At 39.8% G+C, this 27,667-nt stretch overlaps 1 protein-coding gene across 5 annotated transcripts; it reads right to left on the bottom strand.

The window, feature by feature from the left end:
• Nucleotides 1–942: 942 nt before the first annotated feature.
• Nucleotides 943–26,741, bottom strand: TMPO (thymopoietin). 5 transcript variants are annotated; one of them, XM_057425201.1, is made up of 11 exons: nucleotides 26,353–26,741; nucleotides 15,416–15,542; nucleotides 13,608–13,766; nucleotides 11,987–12,087; nucleotides 6,406–6,525; nucleotides 6,199–6,294; nucleotides 5,541–5,651; nucleotides 4,561–4,650; nucleotides 4,413–4,478; nucleotides 4,161–4,255; nucleotides 943–2,822 (listed from the first exon to the last, which is right to left on the bottom strand). In XM_057425201.1, exons 1-11 carry the CDS (start codon nucleotides 26,590–26,592, stop codon nucleotides 2,534–2,536), a joined length of 1,494 nt encoding a protein of 497 aa, XP_057281184.1. In that variant the 5' UTR covers nucleotides 26,593–26,741; the 3' UTR covers nucleotides 943–2,533. The 5 variants fall into 5 exon arrangements, with proteins under 5 accessions (XP_057281184.1, XP_057281191.1, XP_057281199.1 ...); XM_057425208.1 differs by lacking the exon at nucleotides 6,406–6,525; XM_057425216.1 differs by lacking the exons at nucleotides 4,413–4,478; nucleotides 4,561–4,650 and having other exon boundaries at nucleotides 26,353–26,740.
• Between the last annotated feature and the right edge of the window lie 926 nt (nucleotides 26,742–27,667).

Genomic DNA, 27,667 nt, shown 5'->3' with positions numbered 1-27,667 from the left:
ATACTAATACCAGTCTGTAAAATGGCTCTATTCTGTGGTTGTGAAAGTTTAACCTGTCTCTGTCTAAAAGTCAAGATAAACTAATGGAACAAAAGTCAGATTAAAAAAAAAAAAAAAAATGAACACCAGTTCCCATTGTTTCTACACTTCAATACAAAGACTGCAGTATACTTAAGTGTAACTTACTTAGCAGTATTTAGGCAGCTTTATGCACATGCAACTATTCAAGCTAGTAGCATTATTACTACGTGTTTTTCTTATAAACTACATCAATAGCTTTAGTAATGCTAGTAAATCTGTACTTGGGGCTCACAGAGGAAGGAAAAGAGGGAATAAAGAAGGAAGAGATTATTCTCAGAGCTATCTCACACCATTAAATGCCTCAAGCACAAGAAGCTTCCAACATCTTCCAACTACAACCGAGCTACATGTAAGTTACTTTGAGAACTTATGTAGAAAAGTCTTTACCTTCTGTGAAGTAACACTGAAGTTGAGAGGATTCTCCAAAACACTGCATAAATGAAAGAATGACAACATTCGATTGCACTGCAGTTCAGTTTGGGGTGTGTTTGGGTTTGTGGTTTTTTTATGCTAACAGTATCCCTGAAGGAGGTCAACTGAAATTATTTCATGTAACTAGAAGAGAAAGACATATTTCATGTTAAAACACATAGCAAAGTGGGGTGAAAAATAATTTAAAGTGAGAAGGAAGTTCCTTAAGTACTGAAAAGCAAATGAAGATTAGCTATTCCCCCCATCCAACTTAAAGGCCTAACATAGGCCTAAAAGATTATGGTTGCACTACTACTATAGTGCAAGTATGATGATATACCTCCCACCAAATGCTGACATGAACTGCTCTGGTTTTACTATCAGATTTTTATTTTTTTTAAAGATGGATGACTTCAGCAGCACAAAATGACACCTCTGATACATCAGCTATCTTTCTTTTGCTGCTTTTCAGCAATGAATTTATTTTGATAAGGAAAATCCACACACATTAAAATCATTTTTATTTTTCTGCATTTTGACACCAGAAGTGAATGTCTTATGTTACAGTTTTCTATAGGATGGACACAAGTTTAGCTATTTGGATTACTAGAAAGGCAGATTAAAAGGAAAAACAAAAATTAATCTTAACAGAAATAAACCCCCAAAAACTATTGCTTTGCTACAAATTACCATGTTTGTCCCAAAGTTCACAGAAAGTAAAGCTTCTCCATAGCTATAGCCTATGCAATAATTGTACCTAGAGTAAAAAGATAATGACTATTAATTAATGTTCTCAGCGTTTTATAAGTAGCACTTTAAGAATTAGTGAGATTTATTGCGATTTTGTACCAAGCAGTAAGACTGAACATCTGGATGCTGCAGATTTAAGCACACCAAAAATGTATACATTCACTTTGAAAAATTGTTGCTTATCACTCTTCATTGGTAGTAGTGAATTCAGCTGCCTGCTCAACTAAGTTACACAATATAGAGTGTTTCAGCATGCTTCCACTGAGAAAAATATTCAATTGCATGAAAGTAGTAAATCTCACCTCAGAAGATGAAACTGTAGCAGAAAATGCAGCAATGCCCTCTTCATACAAGAATAAAACTTCATACGGAATTTTCACACTTTGAGAATACTTCTCTACATGAATATTTAAAGATAATCAAAAGCTGTGTTGGAAAGACCTCGCTTAAAAAAAAAAAAAAAGGACCACTGCTAACATCAAAAATTAGACTACTTCAGATAACAACTCTGACCCAAAAAAGTATTTTAGTAGTAAATTATATTGATGCAAATTTTATTTTCCACGCATATTCCTAATAAATAAGTTCCTCTAAGACATCTCTTGCCAATTAGGTTTGTATTCAGCTCCTACAACACTGTAAGCACTAAAACAAAGGGATACATTTAAATGAAGTTACACTTAAACGGAGTTATTAATATGATACTAAGACTTTTACAGAAATGCAAACAGGTTTACAGTTACATTTACTAAAAAGTTACAGTAATCTACAGAAAAGGTTGTCATACTCTCCCTACATCCTAAAAGGGATCAAGTTCAGTTACATGGCTACTGAAAAAATGCATAGAAAAATGCATTTCCCTTTATCACCTGTGCTAAAATCTTCCTCCACAATAGAGACAGAAGTACAACCTCTTTTCTGTACAAAGGAAAAGCTTTAAAAACACAGCTTCACATTTTACTACATTTTTGCCCTTCTCAGCTTCCAAGTTCTTGCAAAAACAAATATACATTTTCTCAAAAATGAATTTAAAGGATGTCCACATTAAAAAAATAAAGCCTACAAAAAGTTCAAAGATTTAAAAAAATGTTACTCCTATGGCAGTGATCTCCTACTAGTCCAAATCCAGAAAGTGACCGATGTCCATTTAATATTAACTTTCTTCCTTTATCCAATTTATCATGTTCCAATCACATTATTTGTAAGAAGTCCTTGAGCCGATGAGAGGGCAGAAGAGTTCTCTACAATTAAAAATAGGAGATCAAATTGGGTGTGCCTTTCAGAAAGATACTCATTTGGCACCACCCTGATGGTTAATACTCAGATACTTAGAGAAAGGATTTCCTTGATTAGTTTCCATTGACTGATAAACTGAAAACAAGAAGACCGAAATGACAACAAAGAGAAGAACTTTTATCCACAGGGGAATGGAGCGTTTTTTTGTTGGTGGTTTCTCCAACTTGATGTCAGTTGAGGTACCGTATTTTGGAGCATACTTAGAGAAACATTCCTCCATTCTGAAGTCACTGTGCTCTATAGGCCGGCTAGCAGCTCCTTTGATGGGTTTACGGCAGCTAGCACTGTTAATAGAAACCCCCCCAAACCATAAAATATCACATATTTCAAAGAGCAATCTAAGGTAAACACAAGTTTTATTATAATGAAAGAACTAAAAAATATTCCTAGTGAATGCAGTACCTGAAGCATTTGTTGCAAACTAACACGTCTACCATTACTAGGATGAACACTGAATGACTGCCTTAGTCATTCAGTGTTTAAATACACACCCCTTAAAAAAAAACTGAAATGGCACTTCATCCTGTCCATGTAATCAATGGATCATAACTGGCAATAAAGCTCTAGAAAGTGTGCCTCTTTTACATCTTTAGTGATAACTTATGCAGCTCCACTGGGATTTCTAAATCCAAGATTGCCTTGGCCTTTAAAATATGTATTTGACAGCTTAGCCAGAAGACAAAGCAGTAAGGGTTAAAAAAATCCAGCTACACTGCCATGTCATAGAATAGTTAGGGTTGGAAAGGACTTTAAGGTCATCTAATTCCAGCTCCCCCTGCCACAGGCAGGATTGCCTCACCCTGTATGCATGGCATACAATGCATGATTTTTATTAAGTGGTATAGATTTAACACAACTGACAGACCTCAAAACAAGAGCAAAGGTGAGTGGTGAGAGAATACACCACAGTAGTAGTAGCGGTTACCATATGTTCTCCTTATGGTAAGACTTCATGCAATTGCAGTTTAAATTGAAGCTATAATTAACATATTGGAAACACAAGAATTGACTTCACATCTTAACATTGGGAAATTTTCTCATTCTCTAACAGGACAAAGTTTGGTGAATGGCTTAATTATCCAGAAGGTTGTTTAAGTTTTTAGTTAAATATGAAGTTGCAAAGAAAAATGTAACAGCCCTTCTTAGATGCTGTCCTTATTCATGCTAAGATTAATCTCTGACTAGAACAGGACTGCTACTCAGAGGAAAAAAATAGGGTATCTGAAAATTCTTTTTGGCTTTCAGAAAGAAAGCTCACATATATGCTGGGAAATCTTTCATTTAACAGCAGGCCTACAGCAGCTGTATCTAACAGAAAGCTTAGATATTTTAAGCTACACAGATAAGCCCTTTGTATCTAACTCGCAGCATCCAGAAGTTCCAATAATAATTCCTCTTAGAATATTACCCTGTTCTCCCACCCTCAATTTAAATAAAGAAATGGCTGTTTTGCCTAACAGAACTATGTATATAGAACAGAAGAGCTGGTCATCTCAACTGTTACTGAGACAGCACAAAAAGTGTTGTTCCTCAGAAACCTACTAATATAATCAGAGAACACTTATCATCTTAAATAGGATTACAAAACTGAGAAACAAGCTCCACATAAACCTTTGAAATACCTAATTCCTGTAGGTGTTGATACTTCATAAGGGAACATTTCCTTGAGAATATCCCTTTCTACTCTTCGTTCTTCTGTATGAGTTCTCTCCAGCACCTAGGAAATCAAAAACAGTTATAAACCTAGTAAGACTGCAAAGCAAAAAGCTCCTGCATAGCTATCTCAGTGACCATAACCATGTGCAATTTTTAAGACTGAGTCACCCAGTGGCATTAAAGAAATTTACTACTTGGGTTCTAGAAGTTAGTTTAACCTTTGTTAGTGGCAGCTGTCTGGTCACTTTTGGTGTCTTAAAGCATTCAGTCCTCTCCTCAGTTTCCTTTAAAATAAAAAATATGCCATATAAATACAATACACCTGCCAGCCAGTGATGTAGATGATCAAAAAAACTTAACCATCACCTCTATCATGGCTGTGTTGATCAGATCACAGGATTGGTTGTGGCCAACATGATTTAAAAAGTACTGATGTAGGCAATCTGTCTCTTCTTGCTGTAATAAACAATGCCACAGTATAGTAAAATACTAACTGAAGAAAAAAAACCCAAAACTAAAGCTTTAAAGACAACATCCAGTTTTCCCACAAGCTTCTATCTGGCAACTAATTCTACATTCCAGTTACACTACAAATAAAGCAGCCCCATTTCATAAATTTCAGACCCATTGAGAATAGGCTTCACAAATGTTAACACAAGTTTTATCTGCAGTAACTACATGAAGCAATGAACTCCATTTAATTTCAGCCAAACATTATCTTGTAATGTAAAAGTACACAATATTACAGTACTATGTTAAAACAGTTACACATACTTGCAAGTGCTTTAGACAGTTCTCCGAGAATATAATTTTGACAGATTTACAGTTAATCTAGTCAAAGAATTATTTTCTTTCTTGATAACTGATAGGAATCTACAGATGCTTTTTAAATTTAGGCTTTTGGGCTAAAGTAATCCTACTATTTGAGGCCCTAAATTAAAGCACATTAAGGCTTTTCAGGATAGGCTGATTTAACAAGATCAAAAGTAGATAAACCAATACTGCTCTATCTTTGAGCTATTCAAAGGATTTAAGGAAAAACAAAAAATCTACATTTTCATCAGAACAGCAGCACAAGAAGAAATAAAACACCAGAACATATTTAGCTTAGGAAAAAAAAGTAGGATTTACACACACACACATACCCCTACGCCCCCCAAATCTGAAAGGGGAAGATAAAAGAGAGAATATACACTTATTTTTATGCCAGTGACACTACTATTTTGACTAGTAACATCTGGACAATGATGTCCTCTACCCCTTCTGTACTAAGAAGTAAGCACATACACACTAGAATCTTGATCACAGAGAGTAAGCAAGAGCAATCTAAGTTTTAATTTATTTACTTCAGCTGTCATCAATGGTTTCTTTGGTGTTCTTCTGGGCATGTCTGAGAGTTCACTGATTGACAGCGTAGGAGATGCATGCTTGTAATTTCCAGTCACCCTATTGCCAACCTGCCAAGATTCAAAATTGTTCAAACTCAGAATCAGCCAAAATACAAAATGAAAGAGGGGGGGGAAGGTGGCAGAACCAAGCAACAAAACCTTTATGTGCATTGAATATATGCACATTAGCAGTTAACTCAAGAAGGTTATGTAACAAATACTTTGAAATAAGCACAGGAAACACATTGCTTATCATTCCAAGTACTTTCTTTTAAGCCATTTAGAAATACAGCTATTTAGTTCACAAGAAAAGCCAAATTTAAAAGCTGATATTCTGCATGTACTTAAAGGATCTAAGCTTTGAAAGTGGCTCTTTTCAACCCTCCCCACAAAAAGACGATAGGATCTAGGGGTTTACCCAGTCCCATCTCAAAGTGAACAGCATAGGTACTAATACAAACACTGAATATGGTTTCAAAGAACATAGTCTTTGAATAGTCTTCCTTCCCTTGAAACAGCCTGTCTGTTCAAAACAGAACGATTCCATCAGTAAAGATATATTACAGAAGAATACGACTTGCATGATTTATTGAACATATTTACTAAGCATATTTACTAGGGTCTCGTTGCTTGCAGTCAAAATAGTTTCAGCTATGGGAGTACTCTCTGATATTACAGCATCATCTACAGGCAACTGTGCTGTAGCTTCCACCTGTTTGTTTAAAACAAACAAAAGAAAACAATTGAATAAAATTACCACTGAGACCCTAAAAGTGAGAAAAAAAAAAAAAGAGCTTGTCTATTATAAGAAGCCTATCATCACCCTTTTCCTTGGTGTTCTTCTTGACACTCTTGTAGACTCCCTAGAAAATGCCTGCAGAGGTCCACTTTTTGAAGATCCACTTGTCCAGACAGTCTCAGTAACTCCATCTTGAGAATAGGTCTATTCAAGCATCAAACACATGATCAAATACATGAAAGCCATCTCTCAAAATTGGATACCCACAACCAAAAGCCAGAATAGCATGCATATTCCAGAAGCAGTGTCTACAATCCAAAACTTATCTGGATCCTAATATATTCAGTAATTATCATCTAGCTAGACTAGTAGTATCGACCACAATACTTATATTAGAGCACATTATTGTTGAAATACAGAACTGACAAGATAATGCCTGACAGTAAAAAATTTACTTACTACAACAGAAAATGAACTAATGCTCCCTACAAGTAGTTACATCAAGTCATAGGCAAAAAGTATGCCAGCTTTAAGGACCATTGTATTACCTGCCTACACAAAAAAAAAAAAATATCTGTGAGCATAAGCAGAAAGCATCACCATGTTCTCTACTCACATAGTGGTCTATTCTCTCAAGCAGAGGTGGGAATGGTCTAGGAACAGCCACCCACATATCAATTTTCATGTAACAGTAGGTTTAAACAAGTAAGCCTGACACAGATCTTTACCAATCTAAGTAACAACATGAAGTGCCAAACTTCTATAGCCATTAAGAAACACAGATCATTCCCTATGCTGTAGTGGACGTTTTATGCTAAAAGAAAAAAAAAAAAATCTTCCTCAAAGCAAATTCCAAACATAGACCTGGAGGGAAAGGGAGAAAAGGGCCTGCTTCTTCTAAATTATACCCAAGACTTCCCTTTGTATTTGGTTAAATTTAAAAATAAAAATATAAAAAACCCCACTTTGCTCATCCAAGGTATTTGCCCATTAACACCTCATGCATTGATGTACTACTAAGTTTTTAGAAGTTACATCCAGCGCTGATGGAAGTTATACAGACTGGTGCAACTGTTAATTACAGTTATAACAGCAAGTATCGCTGGAACAATACTAGCCCCAAAATAAAAAAGCCAAGAGCAGGCTGAAAAGGATTTACGGGGGGGGGGGGGGGGAAGCCAAAAAAAAAACCTCCACAACAAAACACAACACAAAAGCAACAACAAAATAAAAAGTTAACAACATCCTCCATCCATTCACCACTTGTATCTTCAGCGTTACTACTGTGAAATTAGAAGCCGAGAGCTTTAGGAGTCCCAAGTTCTGTACTACAGCTGCTACATATCCAGCAGAGGGAGCACAAGTGTTTCACTTCAGTCACTAAAGTACTTTGAAAGCCAAATGATCAAGTCCAAACAGATGTTTACACAGAACTACAGATTTCAACCTAAGCCTCTGATATTCTTTTCAATTTAAGCAGGATCTTCCAACCCCTCTTTATACAGTCACCAAACACTGGCTTCACTTCCTTATTAAGAAAAGCTGAACTTGCAGCCTTCAGTCATGGCTCCCCACCTCACCTCACCTCCCCACTTCTTCTATTTGAGAGGCATTCTTGAAAAGCCTTAACTAAAACATGAAATTCAGAATAGTTCCACTCAAACACATTCCAGTTAATAAAGCAGTAGAGCAACTCCCTCATACTACTAATGGAGAGCTCCCCTGGTCCAGGCTGTCTGACGAAAAACTACTTCTAGTGGAAGTTGGAAGCACTTCAGTAAATAAATGTTTCTCCTTAGTTCTTCAGATTGTTATCAATCATGTGTTTTAAGTACCAAATTTGAAAGTTTTTTTCTCTTACATGAAAAGTCTATGGGAAAAAAATTTCTACTGCATAAACCCCATCCAGGCTTCAGCAGAGAATATTCAACAGACAATTTAAAAAAGTTGTTGCCTACAGTTATACTTATCCTCAGTGTCAATTGAGTAGGCCTTGCCTGCTTATTCCACAAATATCTGAAACTAAATAAACCCTATTAGAATATAACATTTGTGTTTAGGTACGCCGACACCCTGTGTATAACCACAGAAAATTACAATGATGTGGTACACAAGTACTATTCAGCCTGTGCTTTTAACTGTTGCATTACTGAAGCAGCGAAGCCACAGATGAGTTTACTTCAGTTATCACAGCAGCTGCACTGCTGCTTATTTTTAAGAAGCCCAGATATACAGAAAGTAAAAAACTCAAGGGAGAAGTAGGGGAACACAACATCGCAAAATGTCACTACACTAACTCTCAAGTAGAAAGACTAGTTCTACACTGTTAAGACTTTGTAACATATACATTATTTAGCCTGTCTCTTTCTGTCCAGTGTACTTACTATGAGGCCTTAGGCTCACTTTGGAGCTCTAAATCTATGTTCACCTACCCAAGTGGAAGTTCAAATAAGGGTTTTCTTCCAGCTTTTTCAGTTCACTATGAGGATGCAATTACACACAAACAGCCAAGCTCAGATTCATCTAGCCCTCCCCTGTTAACTAAGTGATAGGGCCCATAAGCCTGCTAACCTCCTCGCCCCATTTATTTTGCAACAGTTGGCTTAAAGACTATCTATTTGCACTCATTTCTCAAGGGAACAGCAACATCCACCCATGCCAAATGACAACCTTTTCAGGTCTATACATCCAGACTAAGCCTAGTGCTGCACAGGACCTAGAAGAAGTGGTAAGTCTGCTCACACACTACCCACCAATTCAGCCCCACTGCCCTTCAGAGATTCATAATCTTTGAGCCAATGCCACACAGACCATGACAGTTGCACATAACTCTGCAGAATAAGTATGGTCACTTGACATAATCTCAGACCTGGAAAAAAAATAAAATACAAAAACCAAACCAAACCTTCCACTTTTATTCTAAGCATATCACAGAATCATAGAGCAGTTGGGGCTGGAAAGGACCTTAAGATCATCTAGTTCCAACCTGCCTGCCATGGGCAAGGACACCCCACACTAAACCATCTCACCCAAGGCTTTGTCCAACCTGGCCTTGAACACCGCCAGGGATGGTGCATTCACAGACTCCTTGGGCAACCCATTCCAGTGCCTCACGACCCTCACAATAAAGAGCTTCTTTATACTGAGTCTAAACTTCCCCTGTTTAAGTTTTAACCCGTTACCCCTTGTCCTATCACTACAGTCCCTAATGAAGACTCCATCCCCAGCACCCCTATAGGCACCCTTCAGATACTGGAAGGCTGCTATGAGGTCTCCATACAGCCTTCTCTTCTCCAGGCTGAGCAGCCCCAACTTTCTCAGCCTGTCTTCACACAGGAGGCACTGCAGCCCCTTGATCATCCTCGTGGCCCTCCTCTGGACTTGTTCCAACAGTTCCATGTCCTTCTTATGTTGAAGACATCAGAACTGTACACAGTGCTCCAAGTGAAGTCTCGGGAGAGCAGAGTACAGGGGCAGGATAACCTCCTTCAACATGCTGGTCATGCTCCTTTTGATGCAGCCCAGGATACGGTTGGCTTTCTGGGCTGCAAGCGCACACTGAAGCCAGCTCATGTTGAGTTTCTCATCAATCAACACCCCCAAGTCCTTCTCTGCAGGGCTGCTCTGAATCTCTTCTCTGCCCAACCTGTAGCTGTGCCTGGGATTGCTCTGACAAAGGTGTAGGACCTTGCACTTGGCATGGTTAAACTTCATAAGGTTGGCATCAGCCCACCTCACTGTCAAGGTCCCTCTGGATGGCATTCCTTCCTTCCAGTGTATCAACCAAACCACACAGCTTGGTGTCATTGGCAAACTTGCTGAGGGTGCACTCAATCCCACTGCCCATGTCACCAACAAAGATGTTGAACAAGACTGGTTCCAACACTGATCACTGATGGACACCACCTGTTACTGGTATCCAGCTGGACACTGAGGCATTATGCATTTGCTAACCAAAAGCATTAAGTTGTTCTTGGCTTCAGGCAGATGTAATTCTTTGTTAGTCACTTTTATTTTCTTGTTTGCTTGGTTCGTTGAAAGGTGAAGGGTTTGACAAGCTACGTTTAAGAGTTCCTGAAGAATTGGGCATAATTGTGAAATTAAGATTTTTTTTCACTAATGAAATGATACTCCTTCTATTAACTTCTGGTAACTAAAATACTGCACATGTAATAAATTGCAGGATAAAACACATTAATGACCTCATGTTATTACAGTGAAATTAGATGACAAAAACTTAAGAAGGCACTCATCATTAGAAAATTTCACAAAAATACGTAACTATCCCTTCCCTTTTATTCTGTAAGTAGGTTCCTGAAGACTAGGAAGATTTCTTTGTTGACAGCTAAATTAAATACCTGTGTTACACTGAGGCTGGCAGGGACTTCTGCGTGAACAGAGATTTAGAAGAGTAATCCTTAAAATACAAGATTCAGATGCCTATTCTAAAGACCATCATGAGCAGAAATTGCCTGAATAAATTAAGTAATATTTTGTGTGCTGAACTGTGTGCTTTGATTCATAGAGGTAAGACCTGTTCAGCTTGTACCCTAAAAATCCAATTAATGAGAACTAGTTACAGATCTCTGTAACTGCACTCCATTACCCAAGCTCACACCACAACATACTACCTGCTTTAAGAGACATCCAATAGCAAAAGCATGCTTATACATACAAACACAGTATCTAAAAAGGAAGCATCTGGCATTTAGAATAAAGTAGTGAGGAAAATCACTGTTCTGCTAAAATACATCAAGCTATTAACAGGTAAAATTTTGAGTCACTAAATGTTTTCTAGACAAGCCTTCTACTGCAGCACAATTCCACTACTTACTGGTCAGATGAGTAAAACTGTAAAGATCCTAGGTAACCTAAGCTGAGGAACAGGGCGTTTAGTGACACTGTCATATCACAAGAACACACCAGTCACCAACTACCAAATTCAGTATTCAGCCAACAGTTTGAAAACCTGAGGTACTTCTGTAAAATTCCTTTTTCACCACAACAGAACTAGTATTATTCATAAGGACAGTTGGCACATACAGTGAGGTTTAAACTTGTTATTATTATTCTTCTTAGGAGAAGCTTTCCAACAATTAATAGCTACACTAGTACTGCTGCCACAAGCACAGCTGAGGAAAAAAAACAGATAGCTAATGCATGTGTATACACACATACACATGCTTCTATATATAGGCATATACGGAAGTACCTTACTTCATGTATTAGAAACATTAAACAGATGTATTTAAAATGCATACATATATGTATAGATATCAAACCAGACAGATATAAATGATTTTTTTAAATACATATACATACATTTAAAAAAAGAAAAAGCCAAAACTAACCTTTTTCTAAACTTTTCTTTTGCATGTTATGGTTGCCTATTATTTTTTTCAAGGAGGTTTGTCTGACTGGCCACCTACGGTAGCACAGCTTTTAGTAGAACATAATTTTGAACATTATCGGGCAGGCTAAACCCAGCAGCTACAGTCACCTCACAAGATTTTTATGCTGCACTAGAATAGGCTTTCTGGAAGAACTTTCAAAAAACAGCAGAGCATACTAAGTCAAATGTGATTATGTTAAAAGCATTAAGGTGTTTATTGAGCATGTCACCTGCAGTTAGTAGCTGTTCCAGACACCACTAAATTAAACATACCTGGTTGTGTTCAACAACTCTTCTTTGTCTGAGTGCTACTGGAGTCTTTGTCCTGGCTTTCAATGGTTCTCTCTTCTCAAGCCTCAGTTCAGTCTTCGGATCTGTAATCAATTTTAATATAATTAGTTTCTACTGGTTGTTGTACTAGTTTAAACCAATTTTATTTCAATAAAATAAATTTTAAGAAGCAACATAACTCTTTTATGAGTTACCACTTTCCTAAAAAGCTTGAGGAAGAGGTAAGTTTGTTCACTGAATGTAGAAGAGACATTTGACATTGAAATTATTAAAAATAATTTAAAACACTGACCCAAGTACTTCAGTTTTGTTATAAAAAGTTACATTTCAGATAAGCTTTGGCCAATCCAGCAGTTCCATTTACAAACTGGTATCAAGCTGCAAATACTTTAACCAAAATACCATTATACTATTAATTGTAGTAAGGGTATTGAAGCTTTTCAACATAATTTAGGTTGGTAGTTTTTATTTCCTTTAAAACAGGTCCTTTTATATAAAGCTCATTTTTGATGCAGAAGGGCAAGTGGTTAGCAGTCATCTTACCAGTAACAGGATGTATTATTACCACCCCTTTCTAAAATTCTAATATACCAACATATCTAGAGTCTATTTATAGAAAAGTTCTGTTTAATTTTTGACAGGGAGGAAGTGTTTGGTTGGTTCTGGCTTGGTTTTTTGTGTATCTATGCCGTGTTCCCCTCACCCCCCATCCCCAGTGTTTGAACTTGGTAATTAGATAAAGCATGTGTAAGTAGAAGGAGAAGGCCGTCAGCTGTGACTGGGCTCTCAGCTGTGCTAAAAATAAATAAATAAATCTTTAACATCTCTCCCTGCTTTGAAAGGGCAAGGGCTAAGTTCAAAACCAAGCCCAAATACACAAGAGAAATCCATTGAGTTCCTAGTTGTATTTCAACCCCTTCTGTCCTGTCTCCATAGAAGTTCTGTAGAAACAACAAAAAACCCAACACCCCCAAAAACAAACCACATGAAATAAGCATCTTCTAACATTCCATTCAATACACTCTTTAAAACCTGTTTTTATATAAGAAGCATGATGGTGTGGAGTTTAAGTTCCATTTCCCCCACCCCTATACCTTTTTCATATAAACTTAGTATTAAAATCACAAAAAACGCATCCAAGATCAACCAACCCACCACAAACTAAGCCCATAACAAACAGAGCATAAAAGGGATTGAGTTGTACATGACAGACATTAAAACAAAAAAGTACAGAAATTTAATACACATTCATATACTATCCAATAGTAAATAGCTACTGAGAGCACCTTAAGACAAAACTGCATTTAATGATGAAGTGCAAAGGACACTAGAACAATTACTATGCAGTTCTCCTCCCCATCAGATTTACAGGCTCCAATCCACAGAAAATGGACAGAAGGGAACAGTTTAGTAGCAGAAGTTTCCTTTTCCAGAACTCGATCACTGTGCTAGTACTGCGTGATTAATTACATGACTCAAGTGGTCTACAGCAGTAAGCCTCACCTAACAGCAGGGTCATGCCCTCTTTAGATATTTCTTCTACTGCAAGTATTATTGATGTATAATTTGAATAGTTCATAACCAAGTTCCACTTAAATCTTACCTTCTTCACTGTCACTGTACTGGTCAGAATCATTACTTCCATTCTGCCTAGTATTCTCTGTAGCTGAAGAAATCGCTGGGAGAGGTACAGGTGCCTTTGGTTCTGGGTCTTGCTCCATCAGTTTCAACAGTTTTTTCTCATAAAGTTTCCTAGTAGTAGCTATAAACAAGAAAGGATATATGCTAAAGATAGTTTATCATCTTTCCTGACTTGACTGCAAGAACCTGGGTGTTATGTATTCCTTTGGGATCTTTGAAAGCACAAGGCTTTGTATTTCTGATCAGTCTGTATGGCGAAAAGCATATACCTCTGGGTAGATAACGCTATCTCTAAGCTTCTAGCTTTTTGGTTTAAGAGAATTGTTAAGATAAACTTAGACCTGTTAGTACACTGAAAGTTACAAGCATTTACCTATGTAAAGGGAACTTACCTGCTCCTTAGATATTTTATTTCATATGTTGTAATACACAAGTGGTTATGCTCTCACAAACAAATATAAAAAATTGTGGGAATGACACTGCAAGGACAACGGTTTCCATGCATATTCCACTATTATCCTCCAAATTATTTTACCCTGTAATTAATGCCCCTTTCCCCTTAGTTTAACCTTTTCCTTTTGCCAAATTAAGCCAAGTAAGCACCACAGATGATGCAATTAACAGCAACAGAACTTCCTGTTTGCTGCATCTAGCCATCAGGTTGGCTCACTTGATCTGAGAGCTGTTTAAGATTAAAACGTATCAAGTTTAGCATATACTTCCATGTCAGGACCATGCTGGCAATAATCTATAAAGGTGACTCTTGCCTGAGATGTTAGCTGCAGAAAAGCCTAACAGAAGAAGGCTTCAGGCAAGAGGAAGAGGCAGACTACAAGAAACAGAATCCATGCCCTCCAAGAACAAAGCTTTTACTTAAAATTTTAACATCTTTCCAGTGGACTCTGTGTGTACTCAAATTTTCAGAAGATTTGAGTGCTATCCAAGAGGAATAAATTGAATGGGAAGGCATGCAGTAACAGCTAACATAGTATTATGCATAAGACTTAAAATACACACACAATTCCAGGCTCTACCACTGTCATTTCCATTCACCCAGGATCCCAAGAACATCCACAGGAGGCTCAGCATGTTACAGCAGCCTTTACTCCCCCCCCCCCCCCCTTTTTTTTTAAAAGGGTTGTGGAATTCCCTTGCCATTAAGCTAGTGAACAATCTGAAAGGTAAGGAGCTTTGATCCCACATCACAGATGAGTGCCCAAGGCAAGGGATTAAGCTGGGATAAGAAGTTCTGATGTAGGTTATCATGCAAGACAGAACATTAGTTTCAAGGAGGGGGGGAGGAAAAAAAAAAAGAGAAAAAATAGCAGAAGAAAACATTACTACACAATGCAGAAAGTAGGAAATGCTCTAGGGATGGGTGAAGTTCCACATTCTCATGCTGCTCTCAATACTATAAGGTTATTAAGTAAGATTTATTTTCTTTTTTAGCAGGCTGCAGATCTCCACCTCTGTTATCAGAAAAACTTCAGCACTGGGGTAATTAAGTTAACTAAGAGTTACACAGCTTTGGAACAGAAGCTGGAATATTTCTGGGAGGAGGAATGAACTGCAGACTTGCCTACAATTAAATGTTTCAAGTCTTCTCAATGTAAATAGTTCAATGAAAACATCTTAAGTGGAAAGCAGGACTGCAACAGTATTGGTATTAAACTTAAGTAACTGTATCAGATAAGCTTAGAAGACGCAGAACTGAGATTTACTGGGAAATATGTTGAACAGATCAACATCTGCTAGCACCACTTGACCTACCAACAATTGGGCCAGGATTTAGTCCATACTTCACAAGTTGCTCTTGAAGATCTTCATTACTCATCTCTGTTACGTCTAGGTCATCCTTCTCCTCTGGCCTGGGTTTGTCAGTTTTCTTTGTGGCCTTCTGTGAGTGTGCAAGGAAGAAACAAGTGACAGAGTGTTTCCAGCTAATATAGGACACATTGTTTTCTTCTAAGGGAACAGGAAGACAGGAGAGTCCTAAATATACAAAACCATAAAAAGTAATTACATTAACCACTACCAAAGCCTATGTGAAACACTTTAAACATTTACACCGCCTAAGCAAACGTGCACAAGCTTCCTACTTATATAAGGACATACCTATTACAAGCCCCTGCTACAGTTTAGAAAAAAAAAAACCCACCAAAAAAAAAACCACACACACACACAAAAAACACCACTAAACAACAATACACAAACCCTTAGTTATTATTCCAATCCTGCATTTTAATTTGAAGTTCAAGTATACAACAGGAGAGGATTTCTTTCCTATGACTGGAGAGGTAAGCTTCTAGCTTCTACCATCACAACACTAAAATGCCCATTTTTGTTCCATGGGCATTTCTTCACATTCTTCTTCTACCTCACAGGTCAACACTTGTTCCTCCAATGGCATGGAAAAAGTAGCTACACCCTCTCAACCAAGTTCCTAAAATCCTCATTCCCACTTATCCTGGTATTCTCTGTAAGATTACATTATGGTTACAAAGGAAGTGCAGGAAAGGCAAAACCAGAAACACCCTCAAATTTTCAAAATCCTGTCTGCCTAGGCCTCTGCTACTGTAGCTCTAACAGATCCTAAACCCAACTCTGGCAACACTACTTGAACAGGTGGCAACACACCACCACCACATACAGATGGTTATCAAAATAATCTGCCAAGATGCTACTCCTAAATTAGCAGTTTCCCCTATATCCAAACAGAGTGTTCATAATATTTGTTCAACTTCAGAAGCCTTTGGTCCTAACAAGAGGTATTTCAAGCTCTAAGATTTGCAAGAGAGTGAGAAGAAAAAAACACGCTTAGGATTTACTTGCTCACAACTAAGAAGAGCCTTGATACTACTTTGAAATAAGTAATTTTTTGTCTCAAAGTCATAGGATATAAACAAATATAACTTATTCACTTGGTATTTTTCTCATGTTGGTTGCCCAGATGACCTATCTGGGTTTTCTGGTACTTAAAGAGTAAAACTCCAGATACAAATATGTTGTAATAGTCACTATCAACAGGGTTCTGTGGTATTTCATAAGACAGCACCGAAAGATTGTAAAATGACTGACACAGGTCACCCATATTTGCTAGCCATTAATGACAATTCAATACTGGTTTGAATGCAAGCTTGTTCTTGCCTGAAGTGTCTTGATATTTTGAAGCTAAACAGGGTCTATGAGAGGATTTCCAAAATACCGACTTAATTAGATTTTCCTCCAACTCCTGGATTGTGAAAATCTCAGAATTATGAATCAAAATCAGCTGCTGAAAAGCAACACTCTCCAAAACCTCATGCTGCTTCCTAATTCTGAAAAGTAGACTCCAAGTAATCTGAAGAGATAGTGCCATTAAAGCAGCAGATTTGACTAATGACAGGTTTACAATGCATTCTATCAGTCATTCCATTACCACATATAATCTAATTTTTGAAGCAACTGAGCCTACTTGTGTAGTACACACAGAAAAAAAAAACCCAAACAATGAACTTGCAGCTATGAGACTTGTATTTACTTTTGAATGTGTCAGTCAGAACAGTATCACAAGTTCAGCATCACATTAACAAGAATTTAATATCCTGCGCTTTTTTTTTCCCTGGACTACTCGGAACTGTCCAAACACCATAAAAGAATCCCAAAACAAATAATGGATTTCCTTGTTGGGATCTGCTTAGACAACTTGCACACATCACCAAGAAGATTAATTAAGATGCTACTTCCATATTTCAGAAGAAAACTACCACCATGGTGCAGAAAATCACCATTCCAACAACATTTCAAAGAAACTGGAAACCTAATTTAATATAACTCCACCTTTGTATCACTTATGGCCACAGAAGAAACTGTATCAATATACACCAGAAAAACTATTCAGCATTGTACAAGACATATTACAGAAATCTTAACTACCAGAAATCTAAATCAAATTAATGAGTAACACAGTCCTTTAACATAAATAGACTCGCATCTCTCATAGCATCTTTGGGTACTTTATTGTTTTCTTACAAGATTAATTTTACTTTTTCCTGCAGCATTACCACACATTGAGACTATCAGAATAGTCAGTTTCAGCAGAGAAAAAGGGCAAGGAGGGGATGAAAGTTGAAGATAATCTGTGTTCTTCAATCATATGGCCAGATTAATCAACTACTTGTGCTATGTGAGGCCTTCAACTTTTACTTTAAATACCTATTCTCCTTAAAGCAGAAACAAAGTACTTCAACTGTACAAGCAGAAAGCTGCCACTGTAACCACTCACTGTACCATAAGATCAGTTCCTAGAAGCCTAAGGCAGAAGAATCCCTCTCATGCCTTGGTTGCGGTATGACAGCATTAACCTCACAACATCAGTCTTAATTACCACTACTGTGGTAAAAAGCACCACCACACTTTCTGTTCACCATCACAATTTATTCCTGAGACTACCGCGTGAGACAGATAAGAACTAGCTTTAAAATTTACCATTGCAAATAGAAGGCAAGGAAAAACAAACAAAACAGAAAACGAAACAACCAAAACCACCAAACAACCCAAACCCACAAAAAAAAAAAAGAAACAACAACAAAAAAATAAACCACACCACCAACACCCCACATTTTCCTGGCCTGGTGACCACAGGGAAAATTAAAGTTCTCTTACCATGTTGCAGAGCTGAAGTGCCCAAAATGAAATGGTGGCAACCACTAGGCTTTGCCAAAGTAAGGCAAGGCAGCTGACCACTTTGTATGTGACGTAAGTATTCCTGCAACACTATGCCCAGACCAATAAATCCTCACCTGAAGATCTTCTAATTCCAACCAGAGCTAGCAGCATTAAAACAAACAACAACAAAATATTTCTAACCATTGCCATCTTCTAGAAAACAGAAGATGGAAGAGGAGCTACATAATTCACTTGAGAGAGATTTGTTCACATCAAAGAGATACCACCACCAAATTGCCATTTATCAGGCTCAGTTCCGGATTAACTAGGACCCCAGCCCTTCAAACAAGTACTGAAGTGAGTTATAAGTGTAGGACTTCCACACAGCCTCCTCAGTTCTAGGACCACAGGAAAACAAGAGCGTAAGAGAAGTTCATCTTCTCAGCGTCATATCTCAACAGCAAAAAGCTTTCTTCTTCTTACACTAATGAAAGGAGCAGAAAATGCAAGCAATGAGAATTCAGACTTGGAAGCTACCCCATGCCTTATCTTTTGTATTCCTGCTGAATAGAAATCCAACAACCACAGACTAATTTATCCAGCATAACATACAGGTACATTTACTAGGTTCTAGCACTACTCCACCAAAGACAAGTGTTAAGTAACATCTTAAAGAAGCTATTAAATAATATAGCAGACAAATATGGGGCACAGCATTTCCAAATCCTGACTTAAATGGCACCTACTTTAAAATAATCAATGATTTTAATCCCAAACAGGTGCAGCTTCCTCACTAGAAGCAGAAAGGTTGAGGGCTTCTTTACTGTTTCTCCAAAAGAGATTAGGACAGGCTAAGACAGTGTCATGGTTTAAGCCTAGTCAGCCATGCAGCACGCCTGCTCACTCCCCCCACTTGCTCCTCCCTGCTCCCGGAGGGATGGGGAGCTGAATTGAAAGAATGTAACTCCCACAGGTTGAGATAAGAGCAGTCCAGTAACTAAGGTATAACACAAAACCACTACTTCTACCACCAATAATAATAATGAGAAGGGAAATAATAAGGGAAGAGAATACAACTGCTCACCACCTGCTGACCAATACCCAGCCCTACCCGAGCAAGGATCTAGCCTTTCCAGGTAACTGCTCCCAGTTTATATAGTGGGTATGACGTGCTGTGGTATAGAACACTTCTTTGGTTAGTTTGGGTCAGGTGTCCCGTCTCTGCTTCCTCTTGACTTCCCCTCCTCCCTGGCAGAGCATGAGACTGAGAAAGTCCTTGGTCACAGTAAACATTACTGAGCAGCAACTAAAAACACTGGTGTTATCAGCACTGTTCCCAGGCCAAAAGTCAAAAACACAGCACTGTACCAGCTACTGAGAAGGAGAAAAATGACTGCTACTGCTGAACCCAGGACAGACAGCCCAAATCACACCAATGGAATGCTTTTTAGTTGTCCAGTTCATACAGCATCCTTTCTGGTAATAAACAGCTGTATTTCTCTTAGGGGAGTGGAAGACAAGGAGCTGCATATGCCGAGTCTCAAAAATAAGGCTTATACTGTGAAACTCAGGGATGCTGGAGAAGGACTCTTCAATAGGGACTGTAGCGACAGGACAAGGGATAACAGGTTTAAACTTAAACAGGAAGGTTAGGTTAGATACGAAGTTCTTTACCACAAGGGTGGTCAGGCACTGGAACAGGTTGCCCAAGGATGTTGTAAATGCTCCATCCCTGGCAATGTTCGAAGCCGGGTTGGAACAAGCCTCGGGTGATATGGTTTAGTGCATGGTGTCCCATGGTAGGGGGGTTGGACCTAGACGATCTTAAGGTCCTTTTCAACCCTAACTGTTCTACGATTCTAGGATTCCCCTTACACTTTTTATTCTATCATACACAAACATTCCCTACAGTAGAATTTTTTTAAAAAACAAGTCCTACTGAACTTTTTAACCTCAAATGCCTCCAGACAGTATTCACCAAAAGCTACAGGACAGACAAAATACACAATGAAAAGGCTATTATGCAGCAGTAATTTAGCGATAATCATACACACAACAATGAATTCTCTACCTTTTAACATTAGTTAGTAAGTGCCAGACCTAAAATTTCCAAGCTTACGTATGGTAACAATTCTAAATTATAAGATCAGGGACTATTCAACCCTCCCATCCCCTCCACAGTGAAAATAATGTGCCCACCCTGAAAACAGATGAGTACTGCATAATGAAGAGCTTCTTACAGAGAAACTAAGTGAAAGGGGAGGGAAATCACAAAAAAAAAATTAATTAAGAAACCAAAATAACAGATGGTCTCATCAACTGAATGCTGACCTGGAGATCTGGCTTGTGTACATGTCCCTGCTGAACAATGGACATGCATTGCTAAACAAAAATAACTTCAACAGGATTTTGTTGCTTCAATATAAACACCATTACTACACTAGATGTCTAACAAGCACATCTCCCTAGTTCATGATTCCAGAACTGCAGAAAGCCTGAAGGTGCAGAACAGCATGGCAAGACTTCTCCCTGAAATGGGAACTACTCAACCACCTCACCCCTATTGCTCACAGCTGTCACTCAGACAACAGAGTGCCATTTAAAAGGCCACAAAAGTGTTAATCTGTATTCTGGGTCACATTCGTACAGCACATCATTAATTAAGAGATACAGCCACACAGGAAACACTGAATAGATTCTCTTCCTTCACAAGGTAGCACATATGCTTCACAAGTCCCTCTTCTACCCAAACACACAGTTTCACTTTCCATGCTCACTATCTTCATAAACCACCAGTTTTTCCATTAGCTTCCCTATTCCAATAGGGAAGGGGTTGAAACTATAGTTACCTCAGCTACAGATACTATCACTACCACGCCATTCTGACCTCAAGGAGCTGAGGCTACTTGATTAAAACAAGTGATAAAAAAAAAGAACAAACAAAAAAACCAAACCAAACAACAACAATAAAAAAATAAATACATTAAAAAAAAACACCAAACCCACAACACCCAAACAAAAACAGCAAACAAAAAACCTGTCCCTGATATAATCTTTCAAACAGGTCCTTCAGGTCCAGATGCTCCAATTATACTTTCATTAACAGAAGTGAGAAGGAGACATCCAACTGGTATTTTTAAAATCATCACTTTAAAAGTCAAAAATATCACTCGGTGTGTTTCAGAAGAGATTCTTCCAGGACATTAAATGCTACAATAACACAAGTCATAAAAACCTATACATTTTAAGTTCTCCTGTCTGGCAACAGTGTCAAGATATTTTTTACATGAGCTTTAAACCAATGTTTGTAAGGAGACAGAAATGCCTTTTCATAGTTACTTTTTCTGAGCTGTGTCCTCATATTCACCCCAGAGCATCCAGGACCAGGATTATCCAGATGCAGACAGTTCTCCCCCACACAAAAAAAAAAAAGTGAGGTGTCTCACACCAGCCACTGTCCTCACATACCACTACACTAAATAGGCTTAGGGAAAAGAAGTTGCTCAAAAATGTAAGTAGAGATGAAGGAGCTGGCTCCTCCAGAGAGTATTGTCAGACTGAGGCCCAAACAAGCATGATCTTAAAAGCTTTTCTTCTTCTGGTAAGAGTATGTAGGCAGCAAGCCCTCTCCCCTTTCCCAAAGAGAAGTACTCCATCTAAAGAAATGGTCATATTTAAAATTATACTTTCAGATATTTCACAGGACAGCTCTTTTTATATATATATATAAGTATATATAAGAACTATATGTAGGTTAACATTTAATCTCACTTTCATTTAGTGATTTTCTTTTCTGTATTTGAAGTCATCTTCTACAAAGCAAACTGCACTTTATGAGATAGGAGAGGATTTTGCTGCATCACATTATGAAGCATAAAAAGTTACTTCCTATAGTAAGATAGTCTGATTTTTAACTTTAGATGCCAAAAAAAAAAAAAAAAAGCTAATTTCCAAAAGAGTTTGCTTGTCTAAAGCATGAGTTTCAGGGCCTGAAAACAACATGGTGAGAACAAAACCCCTATAAGCTTTGATCTACTTATACATGCATTTTAGGAGTCTGTACATTCACTACTGGACCAAAAAAAGAACACACAGGTCAAAATAAACTCTCACGAATAGTAAGAAATATGAATAAATGAAACAGCAGCAGTAGCACTATACATATCAACTTTAAACCACTATCATATTACGGTTGGATGCAGTATTGATGGAGCTATCCTAGAAGTGTGGTGGATTTAAGAGTCTGTACTCAAATTGAAACTACGGGGTTTTGTCTCCTTGCTGCATAGTTTTTATCAACAGAAAATGTGCACCTAAATGCATTATCAAATGCCTAAAACTTAGAAAAAAGAACACTAAAACGACAGCAAAGACAGTTTAAAATTACTAAGGACTATGGCAATGTCAAACCATTAACTGTCAATATCAATAGACCTGGGTTAGCTTTACTGTCTCTTTAGTGAGTGTAACACAGATGTTCAGAGCACTCCTTCGGACTTTTTTCTCATACCCATTTGAAGAACAACAGTGCTTCCTTCCCTTCCCCCCCAGCATCCGTAAGCCAGTTTAGAGCTCAAGTAAGGTATTGGTATGAACTCAAACACCATAGGGGTACCCGCCCTCTCCACCTTAACCCCCATACCCAGAGGATGCCATGGGGAGGCAGCCCCGAAGCAAACCCCTGGCAGCCAGCCCCATCCTCACCCAAGCAACAGGCCACGCCCACTCTCCCACGCAGCTCTATGCTCTGATCACCCCTACACAGACACGAGCACTGCAACCCCAACTGGCTGCCGGCTCACAGAGGGCTGTAACTTTGCACTTGCTAAAGGGAATTCCGAGCTGACCTAGAGGAAGATGGGGATGGCTTAGCTGACGGTAAACTCTCCAATGATTGACAAGCCAAGACCACCCTTATTCAGGCCAATATGGCATCCCCTTTATATTTTTCACATTGAAAGCCTAGTAAAAAATATATTTTGTACATCTTTTATACCTGTGCCCATAAAGTAAGGACAGAGTACTTTTTGATTGTGATCGCAACACCTTCCAAGGACTTGAGCAAGAGAGGATTGCTCACCCAAAGCATCTGCAAGCAAGCAGGCACACACAGAGGAAGTTAAGCCCTCACACCTATTGCCTTGGTATAAGCACAAACTTATTACACATCTCACTTGAGTTGGTCTTCTCTACTCAAAAGTACCCATTTCTCTGCTACAAGAGTGATTCTGGCCTTTTTCTGCCTCTCCCTCTACCTATCCAACATCCATTCATTCATTCATTCATTCCAACAGTTAGAATAAGTCTTTACTCCCAGAGCAGTTCGTCTGGGTTGGGTATTTTTTTTTTGTTGCTTTTTTAGGATTGTAGAATATTAACCTATATCCAAAGAAATACAAAAACATAAGGAATAGCAGAAAGCACAGTGGGACAGAACCCTCCAAAATGCAAACCTATGTAAATGCTCTTTCAAATGTTTATACAAGTTAATACTAGCCTTGACTGAGTCACTGGGATTGAAGAGGCTTTTTCTGTTTTCAAATTAAGCAACAGTCTATTTTTTACAGTGATACAGGTAACATTGAATAGAGCAGTCAAAATTTTTTAATTCCATAGCAGATACCTTTGTAATATTGTCAAGTATTTTGGTGTTCCAGAAACATACTAAGTAGCAGATTGCCTGCAAGTTTCAAAGAGCTGGTTTACAAGCTCCCCCCCAACCAACATACACACACCAATACTACAATTTCTAAGACCTGTAATACACATAAAAATTGAACTAATAAAGCATTGCAATTTTGTTACTCAGTTCTGAACCTAGTAACAGAAGATACACGTTATTACTCTAGCGTATGTCACAAAATACTTTTATTTCCTTAGGCATCCAATGCTAATTGTTTTCTGCTCCTTTTAAATATACACATAAAACCAATACCTAAGATAAACCAATTAAGTTGCACTGAGGAGTAAGAGACAGAGGTTGTCAAATCAAATTCTTTCTGGAGCCTACTAAGTGACTTACAGGAAACATGGAATTCCTTTCTTTTATTTCTCCTAACACCCTGCAGCCCCAGCTTTCTCCCTTTGCCCCTTCCAGTTTCTCTTCTTTCAGAGGTCTGAGTACTTTCCCTCCTGTCCTCTCCATCCTATCAAACTATTCCACTTTGTTCCCGTACCAGAATCACACTCCCCTGGACATCAGAATTCCTTCACTTTGCTTCTCCTCCAACAGCTTTGGGGACAAGTCACTCTGGAGACCTGTATATCACTTTTCTGGAAGGAGAACCAATTAGAGAGGCATCCTTGTGCCAGAAGGCATTAACAGGGGCAACAGCTACTTAAGCTGCAAGCAGTTTCACAACTACCTGCACAAAGTAGAGAGCAAGCTTTTTTGCCTCTCCAGCTTTTCTTGAAGGGATAAAAGTGGAGAAATGGGTAGGAGAAATGGCACAACAGACCCAAACCCAAGCAACTGCCACTAGAATATTCACAGAAGTTTCAGAAGTTATGATGATGGAGTGCTCTAATATTAACACACAAGACTAGCAGAAATAGCACAGCACCTTTTAGACAGTGTTAACAGAAGTTTAAGTAGTACCACCCATTGTGTAAACATTAAAAAAAAAGTCACCTGGAGCTGTTTAAGCTTAAGCACTGTGAAAGAACAAGTAAGAATCAGATCTAAGAACTTCAGCAGTTATGAAACTTTCCTTCTACAAGCGTGAAACACATCAGATTCAAGCTCATCCTACTTTACTCAACAGCACCTCACAAATGCTATAGGCAAACCACTAAGTCAGATCACTGTAGAGTTTCTCAGTGAATGCTAGTTAATTATTTGAACTGGACAGATGTTAAAGATAGGCACATAATTTGGTTGGAAAGCTCTTCCTCTTTTAGTTGCGGTTTTCATATTCTTAATTCAAGAGCTCTTTGTTATTTTTTTTTAAAGGTTTAAGTGTGAAACACCTTCAAAGGAGTCCGTTTCTCTGCATTCTCTTTACAACTGAGCTTTGAAACACAGTATTTCAGACCCAACTCAGTACTCATAATATCACACACATTAGAACTCTGGTAGCTGCCAGTCGTTATAACAAGCCTTTATGCGAGACCTGACAGCTTAGAATTATGAATTAAGAGTGCTTATTCAATATATTCAAATTTACAGATCACTTATTAAGCAGGAAATCACATTTTCCCAAAGGAAAAAATTCTAAATGGCATCAGCTCCCTCCCTCTTCCCTTACATGATAAAGTTTGTCTAAGAAAGTCTATCTAAGAAAGCAAGTAACAACGAACCAACTGAAAGTGCAGCAGAGGCACTCTGCTGTAAAACATGCTTAGATGTACGAGACAGCAACATTAAGCAGACCCTCTTTACACTAAACACCCCACTTCATTAAACAAAACAAACAAGCTGTGAAGGAACAGCTTCACCCTTTCATCTGGAGGTATTAACACGGAGTAACGTTGCTCCAGTACAACCGAGACAGCTGCCGGGGATCATGTTTCTAAAGTAAGCTGCAGCCCCGTGCAGTTTCTCCTGTTCTAGTCCTCCAAGACCCAAGTATTTTACTTTCGAGACGGCCCGCCAAACCCCAGTAAAGGATTCCCAACACACAGTCCGGGTTTGTCCCACGCTCCACGCCCGATCTCCCTGCCCCTCCCCTGCTGGAGGAGCCCCGCGCTGGGCGCGCCCTGCGGCCACCGTGGACCAACCATTCCGAAGCCGCTGCCGCTGCGGAGCGTACACACTGCTCGCGACACGGAGACGAAGCCGGCTCCAGCCCCGCGGGTCCCAGTTGGGCTCCTGGCAACGCGCGCCTGCCCCTCCAACCCCGTTCCCGCCGGGTACGATCGCACCCTCAGCCAAACCGCGCCTCGAGGGAGAAGAGGCGGAGCCAGCCCTACGGCGGAGAACGCGCGGGGAGCCGCGGCCGACTGGCGGTATGGGGGGTAGGCCCGTTCGGGCGGGAAAGCGGGCCCGAGGCCGCCGAAAAGCCGAGGGAGCACGGGTGGGGGTCGAGACCCCAGCGCAGGGTCGGGACGGCGCTGCTCACCCGTCCGGCGGCAGCGCCGCGGTTCCTGGCGCCGAGAGGCGTGGGCTCCCGCTCCTCGTCACTGGAGAAGTCGGGTTGCGCGGCGGCGGGCGGGTTGCGGGCGGTGAGGTGCTGCAGGTAGAGCTGCACATACACGTCCTTGCGCTGCTCGCCGCCCGGCAGGCTCACATTGTTCGCGATTAGCTCGCTCTTCAGCTTCTCCTTGGTCAGCACCGACGGATCCGCCAGGAATTCAGGCATCGCCGCCGGCCACCACCGCCACCGCCACCCTCCCGGGAGAGGCACCAACAAAGCGGGGGGAGAGGGAAAAGGGGTGGAGGAGAAAAGAGAGGGAGGAGAGAGCGGAGGAGGAGGACTCGCCTGCCCCACGCCAAGGAACCCAGCTCCCTAACGGGCAAGCGCGCGCACGGAGGGCTTCTTTCAGCCAGCAACAAACCGCGCCCCGATTGGCAGAAAGGAGAACGAAACCGCCCTGTTATTGGCTGCCAGGAGGAATAGGAAAGAGGCGCGCGAGACCCACCAGCGTTAGTGCTTTGCGCGCGCAAGGGATAGTAACGCAGTTTAAATTCGGCTCAGGCGGGAGACGTGTGGGGGGAGGAGGGAGTTGTGTGTGTCGTTTTGGGGCGATCACCGATCACCGATCACCGATCACCGAATACCGATCACCGATCACCGATCACCGATCACCGATCACCGATCACCGATCACCGATCACCGATCACGGCAATTCTTTTCTAATCCGTATGGGTCTCTGCGGCTGCTCCATGCCGCCCTTCCCCGGCTACACAGGCTATTTCCCTCTGCTGGGAGAAGGGATGGGGGCGGTTACGGCCCCCCGTGAAGGAAATCCCTGTACCCTGCTGAGATCCCTGTGACCTGCTGTGACACCTGCTCCTCGGCACCGGCTTTGCTTTGGTGTGCTGAGGCGGCTGGCCCACGGATACCCGAGTTCTCTGCCGGGGTAACAGGACGTGCTGCTCTTGCTAGCCAAGCGCTTAGCTTCGCTCAGCGCGGTAGCTGTCCGGCTGCAGAAGAAACCCAACCGGGAAGCTGGTAGCTAAGCTGTCAGTGTAACTGCTGCCGTTGTGATGACTTGCATGTTACACAAATAATAATAACAAAAAAAAATGCTTCTGTAGCATTTCAAGATTTGAAAGGTGCATAGAGTTTTAAGGCTGCATGGGAGTTAAACCTGTGTTTACGCGCTCGTGGCTGGAAACACACTGCTATCAATTTTCCTGTATTTTATGATTGGAACAGTTTAGTATTTAGATCTGACTACATATCCTATGCTTTTGAGAGCTACCTTACAGGA

The sequence above is a fragment of the Pezoporus wallicus genome, unplaced genomic scaffold, assembly GCF_028554395.1.
Source record: "Pezoporus wallicus isolate ANWC-B61680 ecotype Strahan unplaced genomic scaffold, APGP_CSIRO_Pwel_v1 scaffold_3294, whole genome shotgun sequence".
NCBI lineage: Eukaryota > Metazoa > Chordata > Aves > Psittaciformes > Psittacidae > Pezoporus > Pezoporus wallicus.
The sequence above is the reverse complement of the archived record's forward strand: the minus strand, read 5'-3'. Positions and strand labels throughout refer to the sequence as shown.